The sequence below is a fragment of the Stenella coeruleoalba genome, assembly GCF_951394435.1.
Source record: "Stenella coeruleoalba genome assembly, chromosome: 15".
NCBI classification, from domain to species: domain Eukaryota; kingdom Metazoa; phylum Chordata; class Mammalia; order Artiodactyla; family Delphinidae; genus Stenella; species Stenella coeruleoalba.
This window is the reverse complement of record NC_137161.1, coordinates 82,232,268-82,255,008: the sequence shown is the minus strand read 5'-3', so window position 1 is coordinate 82,255,008 and position 22,741 is coordinate 82,232,268. Positions and strand designations below refer to the sequence as shown.

Below are 22,741 nucleotides of genomic sequence, written 5' to 3'. Positions count from 1 at the left end.
GTTTAAAGGTACTCGCTAGCCCCCCAGTAGTTCCAGCTCAAGTGGTATAGAGGTCAAGAGATATACTATCAAATGATGCTGTCCTTTTCATATCCTTACATTGGGAAAATTGGTAAATTGATGGTTGCCTTTACAATGTAATAATTTCTACTGAATTTGTATTTAGCACAAGTATCAAGTTTCTGTTGTAGGGACTTCCCTGGTGGCACAGTGGTTAAGAATCCACCTGCCAATGCAGGGGACACGGGTTCCAGCCCTAGGGTGGGAAGATCCCATATGCTGCGGAGCAACTAAACCAGTGTGCCACAACTACTGAGCCTGCGCTCTAGAGCCCGCGAGCCACAGCTACTGAGCCCGCGAGCCACAACTACTGAAGCCCGCGCGCCTACAGCCTGTGCTCCACAACAAGAGAAGCCACCGCAATGAGAAGCTCACGCACTGCAACCAAGAGTAGCCCCCCCCTCGCCGCAACTAGAGAGAACTCGCGCGAAGCAACAAAGACCTAATGCAGGCAAAAATAAAATATAAATAAATAAATAAATAACTAGTCAACCACCACAAACCACTTTGGGAATGAGGCTGGTCCCTATAATTAACCTCATTTAAAAAAAAAGTTTCTGTTGTATATGTTATTAGAGCTAGTGAAATCTCAGTGGACTTTTCGTTTTGGTGTATTCATAAAGCTTCTCTCCATAACTTTTTTTTTTTTTTTTTTTTTGCGGTATGCAGGCCTCTCACCGTTGTGGCCTCTCCTGTTGCAGAGCACAGGCTCCGGACATGCGCAGGCTCAGCAGCCATGGCTCACGGGCCCAGCCACTCCGTGGCATGTGGGATCTTCCCGGACCAGGGCACCAACCCGTGTCCCCTGCATCGGCAGGCGGACTCTCAACCACTGCGCCACCAGGGAAGCCCCTTCTCTCAATAACTTTGAAGGTCCCCAGGACGGGTCTATGATTGGGCTTAAGACAACTGTCCTAGGAGGGCTGACTGTGGATTTATTTTGGTTTCTCTGCATGGTAGTGGCAGCCCCAGCACAGCCCATCAACAGTTCTAGAGTTTTCCTAGCCTATCGTGCTAGGTATCTGCTGCTCGAGTGAGAGATGTTAGAAGTGCCATAGGCCAATCACAGCCTTGCCAGGACTGCCGCAGCTGGGCCCCAAGCCCCCACGATGAACAACTTCTTGAAGATGTTGTCTTCACACCTTCCATGATCCCGGCACTATCCCCAAACTAACCTTGACTTCTGAGGAATGCTACCCTCATCTCAGAACAGATGATGGCTAAGATTGCATAATATACAATATTAGGCATAGAGATCAAAAGGGGTACCCATGCTTCAAACTACATTTTCAAGAAGTATATTATGTAAGTGACATATGTCTCAGAGTCAAGTATTTGACCTTGGTTTTACTTACTTTTCACCTATATCTGAAGTAGTCTAAGAGAACCAGCTGGGGAGAGGATAAGGGGGAATTATCTTTTATACTTGAGTAAGAAATTCAAATGTTACGAGCTTCACGTTAAAACACACACACAGACACACAAACATGCACAGCAACTTGTTAACGTCTACATGCATAGACCAGTAGAATGAAAGGCCACAAAAGAATAGTTCATTGGGTGGAGGGATTATAAGCAATTTTAATTGGTGCTCTTCTATCTTTTCTAGTTATCAGACCAAGAAAAAGTAAGTCACTGAATACCCACTAGGATTTTGGATCAAAGTCGATTCAAGTCTTTGGCTACAGAGTAGCAGAGACCAGGGAAATGCAGATGAACAGCTTTGTTCCAGGTAAAGGATGAATGTCAGCTGGGGAAGGCTTGGGGGTAGGAGAGAACAGAACCTGCTCAAGTGACGATGACCCACAGACTCTAATCTGAAGGCCCCTACAGAGACCGACATGACCCGGGACACTTACCAAGACATTGAGTTCTGAGCTGCTCATGAGCTCAACCAGCCTGGGCAGGACCCCCGTGTCCACCACTTGGCCGATGCGTGTATCACAGCCGTCGGTGAGGTAGGACAGAGCCCAGCAGGTGTCCGAGAGAACCTCTTCATCTGGGTGCCACAGGAGGTGGAAGAGGGTGGGCAACATCTGCTTCACTGCGTGATCAGAAGGGTATGGGTTCTTGTTCCGGCACAGGTTGGACAAGGTCCATGTGATGTTCCGCAGGAATGTGACCTGTAACGAGGAGACTGTCTCCAGCAAGGGGTGCAAAGAAGGAAAACACCAATGGCAATGTGTCCTGACCATCTTTGATCAATAGGATCGACCCACATGAACCCAAGCCTTTGAACTTCAAACAGGAATTTATTCTAGGTAATAAGTATAGGAGGAACACAGAGAATGAGCTTTGTTTTATATGCAAACGTCAGATGGAGGTTTCCTTATATTCTTCAAAATGTCCTTCCCCACTTGACTTGATTGATGACCTAATTTCATTTCTCATTGATGAAACAAAGATCAAGCAGGAGTTACTTGGTCTTCCCACCAGCCTATGAACTCTACCAACATGTCCTAACCACGTTTTTGACCTTCTATTTGAAGATCAGTCTTCCCATCCGTCCCCAGGATCACCTCTCTCCTCTGGATCAGTCCCACCAGTATAGAAACACACTATGCGACATTCAACCCCTACCCTTGGTGCCTCTCCAGCCATCACCCCACTTCTATTTTTCAGAATCCATCCTCAAGGAGGCATCCGTATTCACTGTCTATCTCCTTCTTCTACCCCCTTCTAGTCTGGTTTCTTCCCCTACTTCTTTGGAGTTAGTGATGAAATCAGCTCCTTCCAAGTCACCAAATCCAAGCTTTTTGAAAAAGCTCTTTTTGCCATCTGTGACACCAAGCCTGGTGTTGTACTGTCAAATGGGCTGTTTCTTCTCATTCTTCTTAGCAGGTCCTACTGAGTTCTGAATTTCAGAGCCCTCAGGACTTGGTCTTGGTTTTCCTCACACTCTAGAGCAGAGGTCAGCCAACTTTTTCTGTAAAAGGCCAGATAATAAAGTTTTTCAACTTTGCAGGCCACGTGGTCTCTGTTGCAACTTATCCATTCTGCCCTCTAACACTGCAAAAGCCACAGACAATATGTATGTAAATGAATGGGTGTGGCTGTTTATTTCAAATAAATAAAACTTTATTTAAAAAAACAAGCAGTTGGCCAGGTTAGATTGGCTGATCCCTGCTCTGGCTGACCTTGCCCAGCTGGATGACACATACATGCACAATCATCTAGATAGACCTGCATATCTATCTATCTGTTGTTGCTGCAATGATGCCTCTCACTGGCTTCAACTTAATAGGTACAACTAAGGCTTCAATTCCTTCTTCCCTCTATCCTCCCCACATCTCTAGGAGGACAGTGCTCTAAACAAACTAACCTGAAACCCGAGGGCATCCTCACTTCTTTCTGTCTCCCCCTTCTATGGCCATCACAGCAGCAACCCAGGTCCATCTGCTTCTCCATCTCCCTCTGCTATAATCCTATAGCAAGCAGCCAGAATGGTCTTTCTGGAAAATCAGGCCACTTTACTTCCTGCCTTGAAACCCTCCAAAGCCTTCCTTTTGCCACCAAGATGATGTCTAAGTCCCTTGCCCTACTTGTCATCTTATATCGCTCTCTCCTTGCAAGCTCCCTTGGTCATGCCAGCCTTTTTCCGGTTCAACCATATCAGGTTCTCTCTCACCTTGAAGGCAGGGCATCTATTCCCTTGACTTTTGGAAGCTGCCTTCTCTTCATTTTTGTTTGAGGCAAAACTAGAACCCAAATTCCATTCCTAACCCAGGGAGTCCTCTAGTGTTGCCACAGCAATCAACTTGGACCCTAAGCTTCCAACCTAGACCCTATTTATTACCCAGGAACAGAACTGGTGAGCCGCTAATTCTGTCTGTACCCCTGGAACAGAGAGCTCAGTCATCTACTTTTGCAGGATTGTAAGCTTAGAAAAACTTGAATGGGTCTCTTCTAATCCCCAACGCCCCCCGCAAAGAAAGATCAGCACTACTGCCCTTGAGGACAAATTTGGATCAACTTCTACCCAAAGTAATATTCAGTCCTAGGCCTTGTTCATCATTACTATTGTTAGGGGGCCGGGCAGCAACAACATGGCCTAGCATTGATTTGGAATTACATACGCGATTTCCCAACTTTGGGAACCTGTTACCTAACTAGGTTACCTCATTAAAAAGACACTCACTGGGGACCTCCCTGGTGGTCCAGTGGTTAAGAATCTGCCTTCCAATGCAGGGGACGCGGGTTCAATCCCTGGTCAGTGAACTAAGATCCCACATGTCATGGGGCAACTGAGCTGCACGCTGCACCTACTGACCCCATGCACCACAACTAGAGAGAAGCCTGCACACCGCAACAAAGAGCCCGCATGCCGCAACTAAGACCCGACGCAGCCAAATAAATAAATGAATAAATAAAATTAATTAAAAAAAGACATTCACTGGTATACTTGATGAAACCAGGGTCAGCAGATGTGGAATGGCATCACTCAAGATAACGTCGTCTCTGAATTTTGGTCCATCACCTACAAACAGACAAGAACATGACACTCAAAGAGGGAACAGAGAGAGTCCTGGGGTGGGTGAGTAATTCTTCACAAGTCTCTGCAAAGGGGGAGAGGCCAAAACTCATTCCTGGGTTGGGCAAGTAGATAGTATAGCCATGAACTAGACCCTGGGTCTCTGACATGTTGGTTGAATAGATGGCCTGATGTGGAAATCAGGCACCACACAGCAGGGATTGCTATAAGCAGAGTCTCTGGACCCATCAAGGAGCCAGCCAACTGGGCCCAGGCAGCGCGCTCTAAATGCTGGTGGCATCTCACAGCATGGTTCTCAGGAGACAAAGGCCACTATGGACCAAATTGTCTTCCCAGAAGGCTTTGACATGGGGCAGTAACTTCCAAATGCAACTCAGAACAAAGTCTGGGAGATGGACAGATTCTAGCCATCAGTTTTCTGCTACTTTGGCTAGAATACCAATTTTAGACCCTAGACGTCTCAGCCTGTAATTCTTCAATCATCAGGCAAGGTATAAGTTATACTACACCACCCAATTTTGCCTGTTCCTTACTGCACTAAGCAAAATGAGAGACGAAATCTCTGTAATAGTTGCTTTATTTCTGCAAGCTTTTAAAAAGTAGACTTATTTTATATTCTGTGTTTGCTAATTCCATCCTCTGAAGTCCTTGGAGGTCTAATCACATTGTTTGCTTCTGCTGACTCAGTCATAGTGGATTGTTGACTTTCTGAACTTGAAATTGCTAATATTTGGCTGATCTTAATTTGTCAAAATCCTGAGCGGCCCGACTGAGTTTGTTTCCCCCAGAGAGCGTCACATTTATATTCAACCAGGGATCCTGGAGTTCCTAACCTGACAGCACTCACTCCCCAGCTTGTGTTTTCACAGACCATGCAGGGAATACAGTATCCAGTCCCAAATCCATGAGGCCAGTCTTAGGATTGCGTTTTCAGGGGAGACTTTTAGCCTAAACTAAGCAGACATTTTCGTGTGTATTCCCTGGGCAACTTTCACTGAAGGTAGAATTCTTTTAGGGTACTGGGTGATGTAAGGGTCTGTCATAAAATCCCCACATTGCATGAGCCAAAGACTTGTCTTTTGTTCCTGAAGCCACTAAGCCCTGAGGCTGTAGGACCCCAGTCTTGGCAGGTGTCCCTAGGCAGCCTGGAGCTTCAGAACATACCATGCCTTCTAGCTTCAGCTTCAATTTTTGGTCTCTGAACTTGACTCTGAATTTCGGAAAGGCCCGTACTCTTCCCAGCATTGCTAGGTATTTATACTTAAAATGTCTGATCTACAATACTACCCAAAGAATTCCCATCGCATGCCACTCACAAGGCCCACCATTTTCTTTGCCCCCTGCCCCCCACCAAGGGGAGAGGCTCACCTGCTATATTACCAAGGGCCCACACTGCCTGTTCACACACAGTCATATGAGGGGAAGACAGGAGCTCAACCAAGGGCTGGATGGCCCCTCCGTCCACGACAGCACGAGTCAGCTCCGAAGTACCGGAGGCAATATTGGTCAGAGCCCAGGCTGCCTCAAGCTGCAAGCGGGGATGAAGGGATGACTTCAGGAACTCCACCAGCCTGGGAATGAGCCCTGCATCAACAATCAGCTTCAGAGGAGGGTTCTTTTCCCGGGACAGCATTTTCCTTCGTAGTGTAAGAGAAAAGACAAGAACATGTCCTGTGAGGCAGGTAAGAAGAACCTCCTTTATGGATGTTCTTGGCATTCCTAACTATCAAATGAAACAAACCCCTGGGCCAGAGCTCCTTCATATCCTAGAGTTCAGCCGGTAGCACTCTGCAGTGATGAAGCAATATTTTTCCCTTTAGTTATTATCTGTGAGCCGCCATTCCTGTTGAGGCCAATTTAAATTAAGCCATTCATCTCTGACCACACTTGCATATCTTAAGTTATTCTCAAGGACAGGGTAGAGGAGCAATTTCATCTCACTTTTGGATGGACCGGCCTTTTCTTATATTGTGTGGGCATTTTGCCACTGCCAAGAAACCAAATAGGCTGCTGGAACCCATTTCTAGCTATGCATCTGTCAATAATACAAGTCTGTTTGGTGATACCTGGCTGCCTGGGTGGCCTGGAAACATAGTTCTGGATCTGAGGCATTGACACCATTGATTATTTCTTGCAGGGTGAGGCTGACCTGCGAGGAGACATACATTCAAGTCAGAGTCTCTGCCAAAAGGAACCACAGGTCATCTAGTCTAGCCATCTATCTGATTAGAAGAAGCTGGCTTGAACACTGTGTCTCAATGTGTATGCTGGTCTGTATTAGGGGAAGGAAGAACATTTGGTGGTCTCACTGATTTGTGGGACACTCCCCATGCTCTGGGGGATAGGTAATTCCTATCATCACTTGGATCCCCAGCACCTTTTTATCCCATGCAGTAAGAACATGCTAGTGGGTGGCAGCAAAAATGGGAGAACAAGGACCTCAAAATTCTCTCCTCCAGAAAAGCAACAAGAAACCTGAAAAATAGAATCAACTTTTTTAGAACTCTGGAAACTGACCAAAGGTTTGCAGCAATTTGTTTTATTCAAGCTGAAAAGGGTTTATTCAAGAAAAATGTCTAAATCTCAGTAAGAACAGCAAGGCTTATGGCATTTTGCCTTGCCTTATTCCCACTCCTCCCCCAGCTCTGTGGTAGCTTTGAAAACCAACAGCCCAGCAGCCACTGGAGGAGGCAGAACAGGTTGGTGCTCCCTTAAAGCCTCATTCCCAGAGAATTATTATTATTCGATGCTTCTCGTGGTTTCCTGGGAGATCCCATTTGTAAGATTCTATTTTATTTGACTCAGAGCTCACACAATGCAAAAAGTCTTTTCCCTGTAGGTATTTGTTAAAAACAGTTAGAGGAAGTGGTTCAACTTCACAGCTGCTTGGGGTGGGGGGTGGGGGGGTCAGATAACAGTTGGGGGCAAACAATAGACTAACCAAAAAACTTAAAAGGCAAAGCTGGGAATGAGATGTTCATTGGGGCTTTGAGAACTCCAACATGTTCCTGAAAATCTAGAAGGTCACATGCCTCTATAGAACCGTTGCACATGCTCATATAAAATGGAGAAGACCCTGAGGTCTCACCTCTGGCTGACTTTGAGGCTCTGTGCAAGCAGGAAGTGAAGGTTTAAGGCAGCATTGTCAACTTCCTCGTTGAATGTTGAAGGCATGCCCCAACATGCACACAGAATGCCTTGGCAAAGACTGGGTGAATTTTTGCTTCCAAGTGTGTAAGGAAATCTCTGTCCAATCATTAGCTGACCACTAAGCTAACTGAGCAGAGAATTCAGTGCCTACACATGACAAAGAATACAAACTTTACAAAATCAACTCAAAAGTCACTGGACGAACAAACAATGAGCAACAACAACAAACGCTGGGCAAGGGGTGGGGGGGCAGATTTTATATCCAAAGTTGCCACATTATTTTAAATGACTAGTTGTTAAAGAAATTACAAGACATTCAAAGTATACACGTATACAAGCAAAAAACAAGGCAATTAATAGAAACTGTCCCTGAGGAGCCCAGACATTGGACTTACTAGACAAAGACTTTAAATATGTTCAAAGAACTAAATGAAAGCATGTCTAAAGAACTAAAGGAAAGTCTAAGAATGATGTCCTAGAGACATAAGAATGATGTCTTAGACACAGAACAAATCATCAGTGAACTTAAAGATGGGTCCATTGAGATTAAGCAGCATGAGGGAAAAAAAGAATGAATTGATCTTAGCCAAAAGGCCAAGAAGCAAGAATAGTAGCTATTCCTATCAGTTTAATTTCTGACACACCCTCTATCCAAGGACAATATATTAAATGGATTTTGGAACTAGGAGATGGAATAGAACTTTGCTCCATCCACTCCATGCATTGACCCAGGTATTACTGTACTTCCAGGAATAGTGCACCCCCTTTGAGGGAAATAAAGACTGTGTTTTTTATTAAAAAACAAATGAAGATTAAACTTAACACAGCCTTACAGATCAACAGCATATGCATAATAGAATGGAAAAGAGAGAGAAAGGGGCAGAAAGTATATTTGAAGAAATGATTTCCAAAAACATTGCAAATTTGATGAAGAAATTAATCTACACCTCTGAGAAGCTTAATGAACTTCAAACAGGAAAAACTCCAAGAGATCCACACTCAGACACATCATAAAATGTTGGAAGCCAAAAACAAAAAGAGAATTTTGAAATCAGGAAAAGAGAAGCAACTCACCATACACAAGTCCTCAACAAGATCAAGAGCTGATTTATCCCCAGAAAGCATAAATGACATATTTAAAATGCTGAGAGCAAGTTTGTCAAGCTAGAATTCTATACATGGCAAATTATAATAAAATGGAGAAATTAAGACAGTCTCAGATAAACCTGAGAGAATTCATTGTCAGCAAACTCACTCTACAAGAAGAGAGTTCTTCGGGTACTGGAAACTAGATAATAACCAAAGACATGAAGAAACCAGCAACACCAGAAAGGAAAATATAATGGTAAATATAAAAGACAGTATAGGGCTTCCCTGGTGGCGCAGTGGTTGAGAGTCCGCCTGCTGATGCAGGGAACACGGGTTTGTGCCCTGGTCCGGGAAGATCCCACATGCCATGGAGCGGCTGGGCCCGTGAGCCATGACTGCTGAGCCTGCACATCCAGAGCCTGTGCTCCGGCAATGGGAGAGGCCACAACAGTGAGAGGCCCGTGTACCGAAAAAAAAAAAGACAGTATAGTAGATAGCCTCATCCAACAGCAGGCAAACAGCAGAAGCAAGAAGAACTACAATCCTGCAGCCTGTGGAACAAAAACCACATTCACAGAAAGATAGACAAGATGAAAAGGCAGAGGGCTATGTACCAGATGAAGGAACAAGATAAAACCCGAGAAAAACAACTAAATGAAGTGGAGATAGGCAACTTTCCAGAAAAAGAATTCAGAATAATGATAGTGAAGATGATCCAGGACCTTGGAAAAAGAATGGAGGCAAAGATTGAGAAGATGCATGAAATATTTAACAAAGACCTAGAAGAATTAAAGAACAAACAAACAGAATGAACAATACAATAACTGAAATGAAAACTACACTAGAAGGAATCAATAGCAGAATAACTGAGGCAGAAGAACGGATAAGTGACCTGAAGACAGAATGGTGGAATTCACTGCTGTGGAACAGAATAAAGAAAAAAGAATGAAAAGAAAGGAAGACAGCCTCAGAGACCTCTGGAACAACACTAAATGCAACAACATTCGCAGTATAGGGGTCCCAGAAGGAGAAGAGAGAGAGAAAGGACACAAGAAAATATCTGAAGAGATTATAGTTGAAAACTTCCCTAACATAGGAAAGGAAATAGCCACCCAGGTCCAGGAAAGCGCAGAGAGACCCATACAGGATAAACCCAAGGAGAAACACGCCGAGACACATAGTAATCAAATTGGCAAAAATTAAAGACAAAGAAAAACTATTGAAAGCAGCAAGGGAAAAACGACAAATAACATACAAGGGAACTCCCATAAGGTTAACAGCTGATTTCTCAGCAGAAACTCTACAAGCCAGAAGGGAGTGGAATGATATACTTTAAGTGATGAAAGGGAAGAAACTACAACCAAGATTACTCTACCCAGCAAGGATCTCATTCAGATTCGATGGAGACATCAAAAGCTTTACAGACAAGCAAAAGCTAAGAGAATTCAGCACCACCAAACCAGCTCTACAACAAATGCTAAAGGAACTTCTCTAAGTGGGAAAAACAAGAGAATAAAAGGACCTACAAAAAAACCCCCAAAACAATTAAGAAAATGGTAATAGGAACAAACATATTGATAATTACCTTAAACATAAATGGATTAAATGCTCCAACCAAAAGACACAGGCTTGCTGAATGGATACAAAAACAAGACCCATATATATGCTTTCTACAAGAGACCCACTTCAGACCTAGGGACACATACAGACTGAAAGTGAGGGGATGGAAAAAGATATTCCATGCAAATGGAAATCAAAAATAAGCTGGAGTAGCAATACGCATATCAGATAAAATAGACTTTAAAATAAAGAATGTTGCAAGAGACAAGGAAGGACACTACATAATGATCAAGGGATCAATCCAAGAAGAAGATATAACAATTATAAATATATATGCACCCAACATAGGAGCACCTCAATACATAAGGCAACTGCTAAGAGCTATAAAAGAGGAAATCGACAGTAACACAATAATAGTGGGGGACTTTAACACCTCACTTACACCAATGGACAGATCATCCAAACAGAAAATTAATAAGGAAACACAAGCTTTAAATGACACAATAGACCACATAGATTTAACTGATATTTATAGGACATTCCATCCAAAAAAAGCAGATTACACTTTCTTCTCAAGTGCACATGGAACATTCTCTAGGATAGATCACATCTTGGGTCACAAATCAAGCCTCAGTAAATTTAAGAAAATTGAAATCATATCAAGCATCTTTTCTGACCACAACACTATGAGATTAGAAGTGAATTACAAGGAAAAAAATGTATAAAACACAAACACATGGAGGTTAAACAATACATTACTAAATAACCAAGAGATCACTGAAGAAATCAAAGAGGAAATCAAAAAATACCTAGAGACAAATGACAATGAAAACACGACGATCCAAAACCTATGGGATGCAGCAAAAGCAGCTCTAAGAGGGAAGTTTATAGCTATACAAGTCTACCTCAAGAAACAAGAAAAATCGCAAATAAACGATCTAACCTTACACCTGAAGAACTAGAGAAAGAAGAACAAACAAAACTCAAAGTTAGCGGAGGAAAAGAAATCATAAAGATCAGAGCAGAAATAAATTAAATAGAAACAAAGAAAACAATAGCAAAGATCAATAAAACTAAAAGCTGGTTCTTTGAGAAGATAAACAAAATCGATAAACAATTAGCCAGACTCATCAAGTAAAAGAGAGAGAGGACTCAAATCAATAAAATTAGAAATGAAAAAGGAGAAGTTACAACAGACACCGCAGAAACACAAAGCATCCTAAGAGACTACTACAAGCAACTCTATGCCAATAAAATGGACAACCTGGAAAAATGGACAAATTCTTAGAAAGGTATAACCTTCCAAGACTGAACCAGGAAGAAATAGAAAATATGAACAGACCAATCACAAGTAATGAAATTGAAACTGTAGTTAAAAATCTTCCAACAAACAAAAGTCCAGGACCAGATGGCTTCACAGGTGAATTCTATCAAACATTTAGAGAAGAGCTAACACCTATCCTTCTCAAACTCTTCCAAAAAATTACGGAGGAAGGAACACTCCCAAACTCATTCTATGAGGCCACCATCACCCTGATACCAAAACCAGACAAAGATACTACAAAAAAAGAAAATTACAGACCAATATCACCGATGAATATAGATGCAAATATAGATGCAAAAATCCTCAACAAAATACTAGCAAACAGAATCCAACAACACATTAAAAGGATCATACACCATGATCAAGTGGGATTTATCCAGGGATTCAAAGATTCTTCAATATATGCAAATCAATCAATGTGATACACCATACTAACAAATTGAAGACTAAAAACCATATGATCATCTCAATAGATGCAGAAAAAGCTTTTGACAAAATTCAACACCCATTTATGATAAAAACTCTCCAGAAAGTTGGCATAGAGGGAACCTACCTCAACATAATAAAGGCCATATATGACAAACCAACAGCAAACATCATTCTCAATGGTGAAAAACGGAAAGCATTTCCGCTAAGATCAGGAACAAGACAAGTATGTTCACTCTCACCACTATTATTCAACATAGTTTTGGAAGTCCTAGCCACAGCAATCATAGAATAAAAAGAAATAAAAGGAATACAAATTGGAAAAGACGTAAAACTGTCACCGTTTGCAGGTGACATGATACTATACATAGAGAATCCTAAAGATGCCACCAGAAAACTACCAGAGCTAATCAATGAATTTGGTAAAGTTGCAGGATACAAAATTAATGCACAGAAATCTCTTGCATTCCTGTATACTAATAATGAAAAATCTGAAAGAGAAATTAAGGAAACACTCTCATTTACCATTGCAACAAAAAGAATAAAATACCCAGGAATAAACCTACCTAGGGAGACAAAAGACCTGTATGCAGAAAACTATAAGACACTGATGAAAGAAATTAAAGATGATACCAACAGATGGAGAGATATACCATGTTCTTGGATTGGAAGAATCAATATTGTGAAAATGACTATACTACCAAAAGCAATCTACAGATTCAATGCACTCCCTATCAAATTACCAATGGCATTTCTAACAGAACTAGAACAAAAAATCTTAAAATTTGTATGGAGACACAAAAGACCCTGAATAGCCAAAGCAGTCTTGAGGAAAAAAAGCGGAGCTGGAGGAATCAGACTCCCTGACTTCAGACTATACTACAAAGCTACAGTAATCAAGACAATATGGTACTGGCACAGAAACAGAAATATAGATTAATGGAACAAGATAGAGGGCCCAGAGATAAACCCATGCACCTATGGTCAACTAATCTATGACAAAGGAGGAAATGATATACAATGGAGAAAAGACAGTCTCTTCAATAAGTGGTGCTGGGAAAATTGGACAGCTACATGTAAAAGAATGAAGTTAGAACAATCCCTAACACCATACACAAAAATAAACTCAAAATGGATTAAAGACCTATATGTAAGGCCAGACACTATAAAAACTATTAGAGGAAAACATAGGCAGAACACTCTATGACATAAATCAGAGCAAGATCCTTTTTGACTCACCTCCTAGAGAAATGGAAGTAAAACCAAAAATAAACAAATGGGACCTAATGAAACTTAAAAGCTTTTGCACAGCAAAGGAAACCATAAACAAGACAAAAAGACAACTCTCAGAATTGGAGAAAATATTTGCAAGTGAAGCAACTGACAAAGGATTAATCTCCAAAATTTACCAGCAGCTCGTGTAGCTCAATATCAGAAAAACAAACAACCCAATCCAAAAATGGGCAGAAGACCTAATAGACATTTCTCCAAAGAAGATATACAGATTGCCAACAAACACATGAAAGAATGCTCAACATCACTAATCATTAGAGAAATGCAAATCAAAACTACAATGAGGTTATCACCTCACTCCAGTCAGAATGGCCATCATCAGAAAATCTACAAACAACAAATGCTGGAGAGGGTGTGGAGAAAAGGGAACCCTCTTGCACTGTTGGTGGGAATGTAAATTGATACAGCCACTATGGAGAACAGTATGGAGGTTCCTTAAAAAACTAAACATAGAATTACCATATGACCCAGCAATCCCACTACTGGCCATATACCCAGAGAAAACCATAATTCAAAAAGACACATACACCCCAATGTTCATTGCAGCACTATTTGCAATAGCCAGGTCATGGAAGCAACCTAAATGACCATCGGCAGATGAATGGATAAAGAAGATATGGTACATATATACAATGGAATATTACTCAGCCATAAAAAGGAATGAAATTGGGTCATTTGTTGAGATGTGGATGGATCTAGAGAGTGTCATACAGCGTGAATTAAGTCAGAAAGAGAAAAACAAATATCGTATACTAACGCATATATGTGGAACCTAGAAAAATGGTACAGATGTACCGGTTTGCAGGGCAGAAATTGAGACACAGATGTAGAGAACAAATGTATGGACACCAAGAGGGGAAAGCGGCAGGGGATGGGGCAGTGGTGGTGTGATGAATTGGGGGATTGACATGTATACACTGATGTGGATAAAATGGATGATGAATAAGAGCCTGCTGTATAAAAAAATAAATAAAATAAAATTCAAAAAAAAAGAAAAATGAGGAAATGCATAGAACAGACCTGATCCAACACACAGCTTGGAGCCAAAAAAAAATTAAATAAAATAAAAATAAATAAATAAGGCAGTATAAATGTATTTTTTATTGTCTTTCTTCTGACTTAAAAGACAACTGCATAAAGCAATAATTATAAACCTATATTAATGGGCACATGATGTGTAAAGAGGTAACTTGGATGATAATGAGAGCAAAAGCAGGGAGGGAATAAAGTTATATAGGAGTATTGTTTTATATACTATTGAAATTAAAATGGTATTACTCCAAACTAAATAACCAATGGATAAAAAGAAGAAAATTCCAGGGAACTTAGAAAATACTTTGAGATGAATGGAAAAAAAAAACATACACTATACCAAAACCAATGAGATGTAAATAAAGCAGAGCACAGAGGGAAATATGTAGCCATAAACGCAAGTATTGAAAAAGTAGAAAGCTCTCAAATCCATAACCTAACTTCCTACTTTAAAATATTAGAAATGAAAGAAAATCAAACCCAAAAATATTAGAAGAAAGGAAATATTAAATACTAGAGTGGAAATAAATGAAACAGAATGAAAAAAATAGAGAGGAAAAAAATAATCAATGAAACCAAAAGTTGGCTCAAAAGAGCAATGTAAATGACAAATCTTTAGCTACACTGACCAAGAGAAAAATAGGTGAGACTCAAGTTACTAAAACCAGGAATAAAATTGGGAACATTACTACTGAATTAACAGAAATAAATAAGGTTAGAGACACTATGAAAAAAGTATACAAACAAATTAAATAATCTAGATGAAAGGGACAAATTCCTAGAAACACAAACCAAAAGTGGTTAAAAAAATAGAAAATCTGAATAAACAAGAGATTGAATTATTAATTTTTTTTAAATTCCACAAAGAGAAGCCCAGATACAAAAGGTTCCACTGGTAAATTTTTACAAACATTTAAAGAAGAAATAACAGCACTCCCTCATGAATGCTTCCAAAAAATAGAAGAGGGAACTTTCTAGCTCATTCTATGAGTCCAGTATTACCCCAATATCAACTGGACAAAGATATTACAAGAAGTACAGATCAGTATCCCTCATGAATATATCTTAAAATCCCCAACAAATTCTAGAAAACAAAATGCATCAACACATGAACAGGATTATACATCATAATCAACTGGGATTTAACCCAGGAATGCAAGGGTGGTTCAACCTATGAAAATCAATGTAGCATACCATATCAATAGAATATACGGGAAAAAAAAACACGATCATCTCCACAACTGCAGGAAAAGCATTTGACAAGATCCAGCACCCTTTCATGATTAATAAAAAGGAAAAGCATTCAACACAAACTAGAAATAAAAGGGAACTTCCTCAATCTAACAAAGGCATCTACAAAAAACTCACAGCTAGCGTCATACTCAATGGTAAGTGAATGAAAACTTCCCCCCTAAGATCAGGAACAGCACAGGATATCCACTCTTGCCACTTTTATTCAACACAGTATTGAAGTTCAAGACAGGTTAATTAAGCAAGAAAAAGAAATTAAAGGCATCTAGATTAGAAAGAAAGTAGTAAAACTCTCTCTGTGTGCAGATGACATGATCTTGAATATAGAAAATCTTAAGGAACCCACACACCAAAATTTAGAGCTAATAGACAAGGTTCAGCTAGGTTTCAGGATAACATACAAAGATCAGTTGTATTTCTGTACACTAGCAATGAACAATACAAAATTGAAATTAAGAAAATAAGTTTATTTACAGTAGCATCAAAAAGAATAAAATACTTAGGAGTAAATTGAACTAAAGAAGCACAACGCTTATATGCTGAAAACTATTTTTAAAAATGAAAGAAGACTTAAGTACATTGAAAAATATCCTATGTTCATAAACTGGAAGACTTAACATTGTTAAGATAGCAATACTCCACAAACTGATCAATGCAATCTCCATCAAAATCTGAGCTTCCTTTAGTGAAAAAATTGACAAGCCAATTCTAAAATTCATATAGAAATGCAAGGGATCCCAAAGAGCCAAAATAATCTTTGGGGAAAAAAAGAACAAAATTGGAGGACCCACAGTTTCCAATTTCAAAACCTACTACAAAGTTACAGTAATCAAGTCTGTTGTGCTGGCATAAGGATAAACATATAGATCAATGGTAGAAATTTCATAGTCCACAAATAAACTCTCACATTTATGGTCAACTGATGTTTGACAAGAGTGTTAAGACCATTCAATGGAGAAAGAATAGCCTTTATGGTGCTGGGACAACAGGACATCTATATGTAAAACAATGAAGTTGGACCCCTACTCATACCACTTACAAAGATTAACTCAAAATGGATGAAAGACCTAAACATAAGAGCTAAAACTATAAAACTCTTAGAAGGAAACATAGGCATAAATCTTGGTGACTTTGGATTAGGCAATGGATTTTTAGATATGATACCTAAAGCACAAGCAAACCAAAGACAAAATATAGATAAATTGGACTGTTTCAAAATTTAAAACATTTGTGTTTCAAAGAGTCTATCAAGAAAGTAAAACGAGAGCTCACAGAATGGGAGAAAAGATTTGCAAATCACATAACTGCTAAGGGTCTAATGTTCAGAATATATAAAGAGCCCTTTCAACTCAATAAAAAGACAAATTGGGCTTCCCTGGTGGCGCAGTGGTTGAGAGTCCACCTGCCGATGCAGGGGACATGGGTTCGTGCCCCAGTCTGGGAAGATCCCACATGCTGCGTAGCGGCTGGGCCTGTGAGCCATGGCCGCTGAGCCTGCGCATCCGGAGCCTGTGCTCCGCAACGGGAGAGGCCACAACAGTGAGAGGCCCGCATACCGCAAAAAATAAAAAAAAAAAAAGACAAATTACTTGATTTTAAAAATTGTCAAAGGGTTTGAATAGACATTTCTCGAAAGGAGATATACAAATAGCCAGTAAGCACATGAAAAACTGCTCATCATCATTAGTCATTAGGAAAACATCAAAATTACAACAATACAACCTTTCACACCCATAAAATGGCTCTAATCCAAAAATGAATAATAACAAGTGTTGGTAAGGATGTAAGAATGTACAGGGATGCAGCTGCTTTGGAAACAGGTTTGGCAGCCTATCTGTTTCCTATTTGTACTGTAAAAAATTACCAGAAATTTAGTGGCTTAAAACAAAGTTACGGTTCTAGGGGTCAGAAGTTCATGATCAGTTTCATTGGACTAAAGTCAAGATGTTGGCAGAGCTGTTTCCTCCTGGAGGCTCTGAGAGGAGAGTCTATTTTCTTGCCTTTTTCAGCCTCTAGTGGGGCTTCTTGTGTTGCTTGGCCTTTGACCCCTCCCATCTTCAAGGCACTACACGCTCATGTCTGCTTTTGCTCTGCCTTGTCCTTCATCCTTCTTATTATTATAAGGACAGATGGGACTACATTGGGTCCATCCAGATAATCCAGGATAATTTCCACATCTCAAAATCCTTAATCTGGGGACTTCCCTGGTGGCGCAGTGGTTAAGAATCCGCCTGCCAATACAGGGGACATGGGTTCGAGCCCTAGTCTGGGAAGATCCTACATGTTGTGGAGCAACTAAGCCCGTGTGCCAAAACTTCTGAGCCCATGTGCCACAACTACTGAAGCCCGCGCACCTAGAGCCCATGCTCCACAACAAGAGAAGCCACCGCCATAAGAAGACCGCGCACCACAACAAAGAGTAGCCCCCACTTGCCACAACTAGAGAAAGCCTGTGCACAGCAACAAAGACCCAACACAGCCAAAAAAAAAAAAAAGAAAGAAAGAAAAATCCTTAATCTAACCACATCTACAAAATCCCTTTTGTCATATAAGGTAACATTCACAGGTTCTGGGGATTAGGATAGGGAGATATTGGGGGTGCGGGGACATTATTCAGCTCACCACAAGCACTGCCTCAAAGAGTTAAACTTAGAATTATCATACGACCCAGCAATTCAACGGCTACATATACCTGACAGAACTGAAAATATGTCCAGACAAAAACATGTGCATAAAACGTTCATAGCGGGGACCTGGTGGTCCAGTGGTAAAGAATCCACCTTCCAAGGCAGCGGGCGAGGCTTCGATCCCTGGTCAGGGAACTAAGATCCAACATGCCACGGGGCAACTAAGCCCATGCGCCACAACTACTAAGCTGGCGCACCTCAACAAGAGAGTCTGCGTGCCGCAAACTACAGAGCCCACGCGCCCTGGAGCCTGCACGCCACAACTAGAGAGAGAAAACCCACACGCCACAACTAGAGAGAGAAAACCCACACGCCACAACTAGAGAGAAGCTTGTGCACCGCAACAAAGAGCCAGCGTGTCACAACGAAAGATCCCGCATGCCTCAAGGAAGGTCCTGCATGCCACAACTAGGACCCGATGCAGCCGAAAATTTAAAAAAATAAAAAATAAAAATAAATTTTTTTGAGAAAAAAAAAAAAGTTCATAGTGGCATGACTTATAACACCCCCAAAATGGAAACAATCCAAATGTCCATCAACTAATGAATGAATAAACAAAATGTGGTATACAATGTAATATTATTCACCCACAAAAAGGAAAGTACTGACACACATGCTACAACATCAATGAACCTTGCAAACATTCTGCTGATGGAAAGAAGCCAGGCACAAAAAGCTACGTATTATATGATTCCCTTTATATGAAATATCCAGAATAGGTAAATCCACAGAGACAAAGTAGATTCATGGTCACCAGAGGCTGGGGGAAGGAGGAGTGAGGAGTGACTGCTTCGTGGGTGTGGGGTTTCTACTGAGGTGATGAGTATGTTCTGAAATTAGTAAGCGGTGATGGTCTCACCACCGTGTGAGCATACTAGAAACCACTGATTATATTCTTTAAAAGGGTGAATTCTGTGGTATGTGAATTAGAATTTTAAAAGGAACATGCTAATATAGGATAAAAAAGAAAACTCTTTCATAGTTGTGTTTCACAGTTTCATCTTCCTTGGGTGGCAGGAATCCTAGGGACTCCTCTAGATGAATGCAGCTGGGTAGAGTAGGGTTCAGAGTCCTACGGCAATTCAAAGAATGATCACAGCCATCCCATTTGGTGGACAGTAGAACATCATGGGATCCACTTGCCCAGATTGAACCAATCTCTGCCCTCTAAGAGGCTTAATCCTAGCAGGATGCAAGGATTCACATGGATAGCTAACATAACAGATCATAAAAGACATGAAGACACAATACCATCAGAGTTCTAACCCTCCTAAGTCAGGGCATTCAGCAAAAGATTCACCACAACAATATTGGCCTGGAAGTACCCCAGGATTTGCCTTGAGTGAGGTTGGGGCGGATGGAGAATGGAAGCTAGATGACAGCATTCAAGTCCTAGGTAAGACGAGACACGTCGAGTGACTATGTGCCTCCAGTGAGGGAGAACCTCCATGACCCCTCATTTCCTGCTTCCAGCTGAATGGCAGCAAGTGAATTTTCAATGAGAGGCAGCATCTTCTCCACCCCCTGTTAGAACATAGATCCCAGACTCACGGCCACAAAGCTAATGACACTTAGCTTTCTGAAAACACCAGTTTAGTTCTAATCACCATCTCTCCACCCCTTTCCTTAAAGGAACTCCATTAGAGCTTGCAAGTTCTGACTCAAACATTTTCAACGCAGAGAAACTTACTAAGGATGTATTTTATACCCAACTGCTCTAAATGCCGTGTTCCCAACGTACCCGTTTGGTCTGTTGCTCAGAAGCGTCAGGGGAGACATCCGTGATGTTTCTCCTCTTCAAGGACTGCTCATCCTTCTTGGCTTTCCGGAGCTCCAGGCTGACTGCTATCCTCTGCTGCCGCCTCATCTAATGAGGAAAAGAAAGGGAGCCCTTAGAGCTGGGAAGTCAGGTTGTCACCCTGTTTAGCCTTTAGAGCACACTTCAAAGCATCCAATTTCACTTTTACAGATGCAACAGGCTGGAAGAGTTCAGATCACACAGCTAGTCAATAGTCAGCTCAGTTAGCCTCCTCTGCTTCTTTCTCCTCCTCTACCACCTCTAGAGAGATCATCAATCTTCCTCTCAAAGTGAAGGAAGACCATTTACACCCATTGGCCAGCCAGGATTCTCAGGTGTAGAGACCTCTGAGCAAAGCATCCCATTGCCCTGAATCTGAGCACATCTTCATTGGTGCTGATTACTTCCAGAGAAGCAGGCCTGTGCCTTCTAGCTGTGGGCACCCAGGTAGGGCAGGGAACTGAAGGGAGCACCCCAGCTCCAGGTGTCCTTGACCATTTCCACTGTTGGGAATCAGCCTATAAGTCATTCAAACCTTGATCCAATCCCAAGAGTTTTACTTGTACACCAGACTGAGGAAGATGGAAATTCTAAAAACAAACCCCCCTTTTCTTCTTTTATCAGGCAAAACTCAGACCTTACAGTATTGAGAATCCTGGGGAAATGACCTAATCTTTATGGATAGATGAGTTTTGGGTTGAAGACTTTAAAATATTAATTATAAGGAAGTCAGTGTATATTAGATACTTCTGGTTCCTTAAAGGAGCTATTTGAGCCTTGCTTGAAACTAGGGTCAATGGGAATTCCCTGGTTGTCCAGTGGTTAGGACTTGGTGCTTTCACTGCTGGGGACCGGGGTTCAATCCCTGGTCGTGGAACTAAGATCCTGCAAGCCATGCGGCACAGCCAAAAAAAAAAAAAAGAAAAGAAAATAGGGTCATTGTGGTGTTATCCGGAAAGGTGGGGACACACTGGGGGCCTATGGAGCCAGTTGTCATGTTGCTCCCATCACTAAGCGGCCCTTCCCCATAGAGAATTTGGTACCTTTGGCTTCTACCTTCTCATTTCCTGGCCCTTCCTGCTGCTGTCCCCATAGAGGGTTTGATTTCTTTGTTCTAATTGGTTTCCTTTAATCTGCGGTGGTCTTGGAAGCCAGACAGCCAAGCTTGTTGGAAAGGGTGTAAGTAAGAGGGATTTGGCTTTGGACGGTGTTCAACTGGGTGGCTATGCCCTTGTGCTCTCCTTATCCTCGGCTGCCTTTCAGATTCCCAAGGCGTAGCCAACTTGATATGTCAGTCAAGATACACAGATATAGGACACAGAGCTAGACAGAAAACTTGGAGACCAGAGAAGCTGAATGAGAGATTCACACACAGCACAGCCTCCCTGGCCCAGCCCTCGTGCTCATCCCAGTAGAGAGAGCAGTCTGGACTTTTCACCTCTGAGTCCTATTTCTCTTCAAGGCATGCTGGTTGGTACCTGTATTCCCAACATCTTAGCTCCTTGGTAAGCCCCCTTGACATGCAGAGCTGCAGGTAAGCATCTATATACCAGGTACTTGATGATGCTACCCAGGTCCTAAGAGGTAGGTATCAGCCCTGTTTTATAGATGAAGAAACTGAGGCTCTGAAGTTCAATAGTTTCAAGATCACATGGACACATGGAGACCTTGATCTGAGTCTACAGTTGTCCGACCAAGTCCATGAGGTTTGATCCTCCCCACCTTCAATATTTTAGTATGAGATTTTCAGATATACAGAAAAGTTAAAAGGATTATTCAATGAACATCCATGCACTTACCCACAATGAACATTCTGCTATACTTGCTTGTTCACCCCATCTAGCCCACTCTCCACAATTCTTTTTCTTTTTTTTTTTTTTTTTTTTTTTTTGCAGTACGCGGGCCTCTCACTGTTGTGGCCTCTCCCGTTGCTGAGCACAGGCTCCGGATGTGCAGGTCCAGCGGCCATGGCTCATGGGCCCAGCCGCTCCGCGGCATGTGGGATCTTCCCGGACCGGGGCACGAACCCGCGTCCCCTGCATCGGCAGGTGGACTCTCAACCACTGCACCACCAGGGAAGCCCTCCACTATTTTTAATGCATTTCAACCATGTGCTTTTTACTGCGCCCATCCTTGATAGAGTAAGGTATTGCTTCATACTCACAGATGCATCTTTGCCACGATACTTAAATTTTCTCAGCCTCTCTTCCGGAGCTTCTAAAGTCCGCATATTGACTAGAAGAAGTAAAGCACCTGTAGGTAGGACAGTTCCAAAGAGATTTTCAGTGCCCAGTATGTGGTTACTATGTAAAAGCCATCCGGGCTATAAGCCCTTAAAGGACCCACGGTGGAACAGAGAGCAGCATCCACAGGCATCACATGCCAGTTCAACAGGCAATGAGCATCATGGGAACTCAGAGGGGACCAGCCCTGGGCTACAGGAGTAAGGGATACCTTTTCAGGGGCAGTTTGGCTTGAGCTGGGCTTTTGATGGCTAGGGTAGGCTGGAAGGAAAGCACAGAACCCTTCCATGTGGCTGGGTCCAAGGAGTTCTGTACAGAGCATATGTACAGGATGCT

General features: G+C 41.8%; 1 protein-coding gene across 1 annotated transcript in view; it reads right to left on the bottom strand.

Annotated features, from left to right (window-relative positions):
* Window positions 1-22,392, bottom strand: part of KPNA7 (karyopherin subunit alpha 7) — a gene marked incomplete at both ends in the record, with an annotated part of 32,127 nt that extends 9,735 nt beyond the window's left edge. The window contains 6 exons of the mRNA XM_079945502.1: window positions 1,920-2,183; window positions 4,455-4,537; window positions 5,921-6,189; window positions 6,619-6,701; window positions 20,106-20,231; window positions 22,327-22,392. Coding sequence (XP_079801628.1) covers window positions 1,920-2,183; window positions 4,455-4,537; window positions 5,921-6,189; window positions 6,619-6,701; window positions 20,106-20,231; window positions 22,327-22,392 — 891 coding nt within the window. The remainder of the gene's footprint in view (window positions 1-1,919; window positions 2,184-4,454; window positions 4,538-5,920; window positions 6,190-6,618; window positions 6,702-20,105; window positions 20,232-22,326) is intronic.
* Window positions 22,393-22,741: the final 349 nt, after the last annotated feature.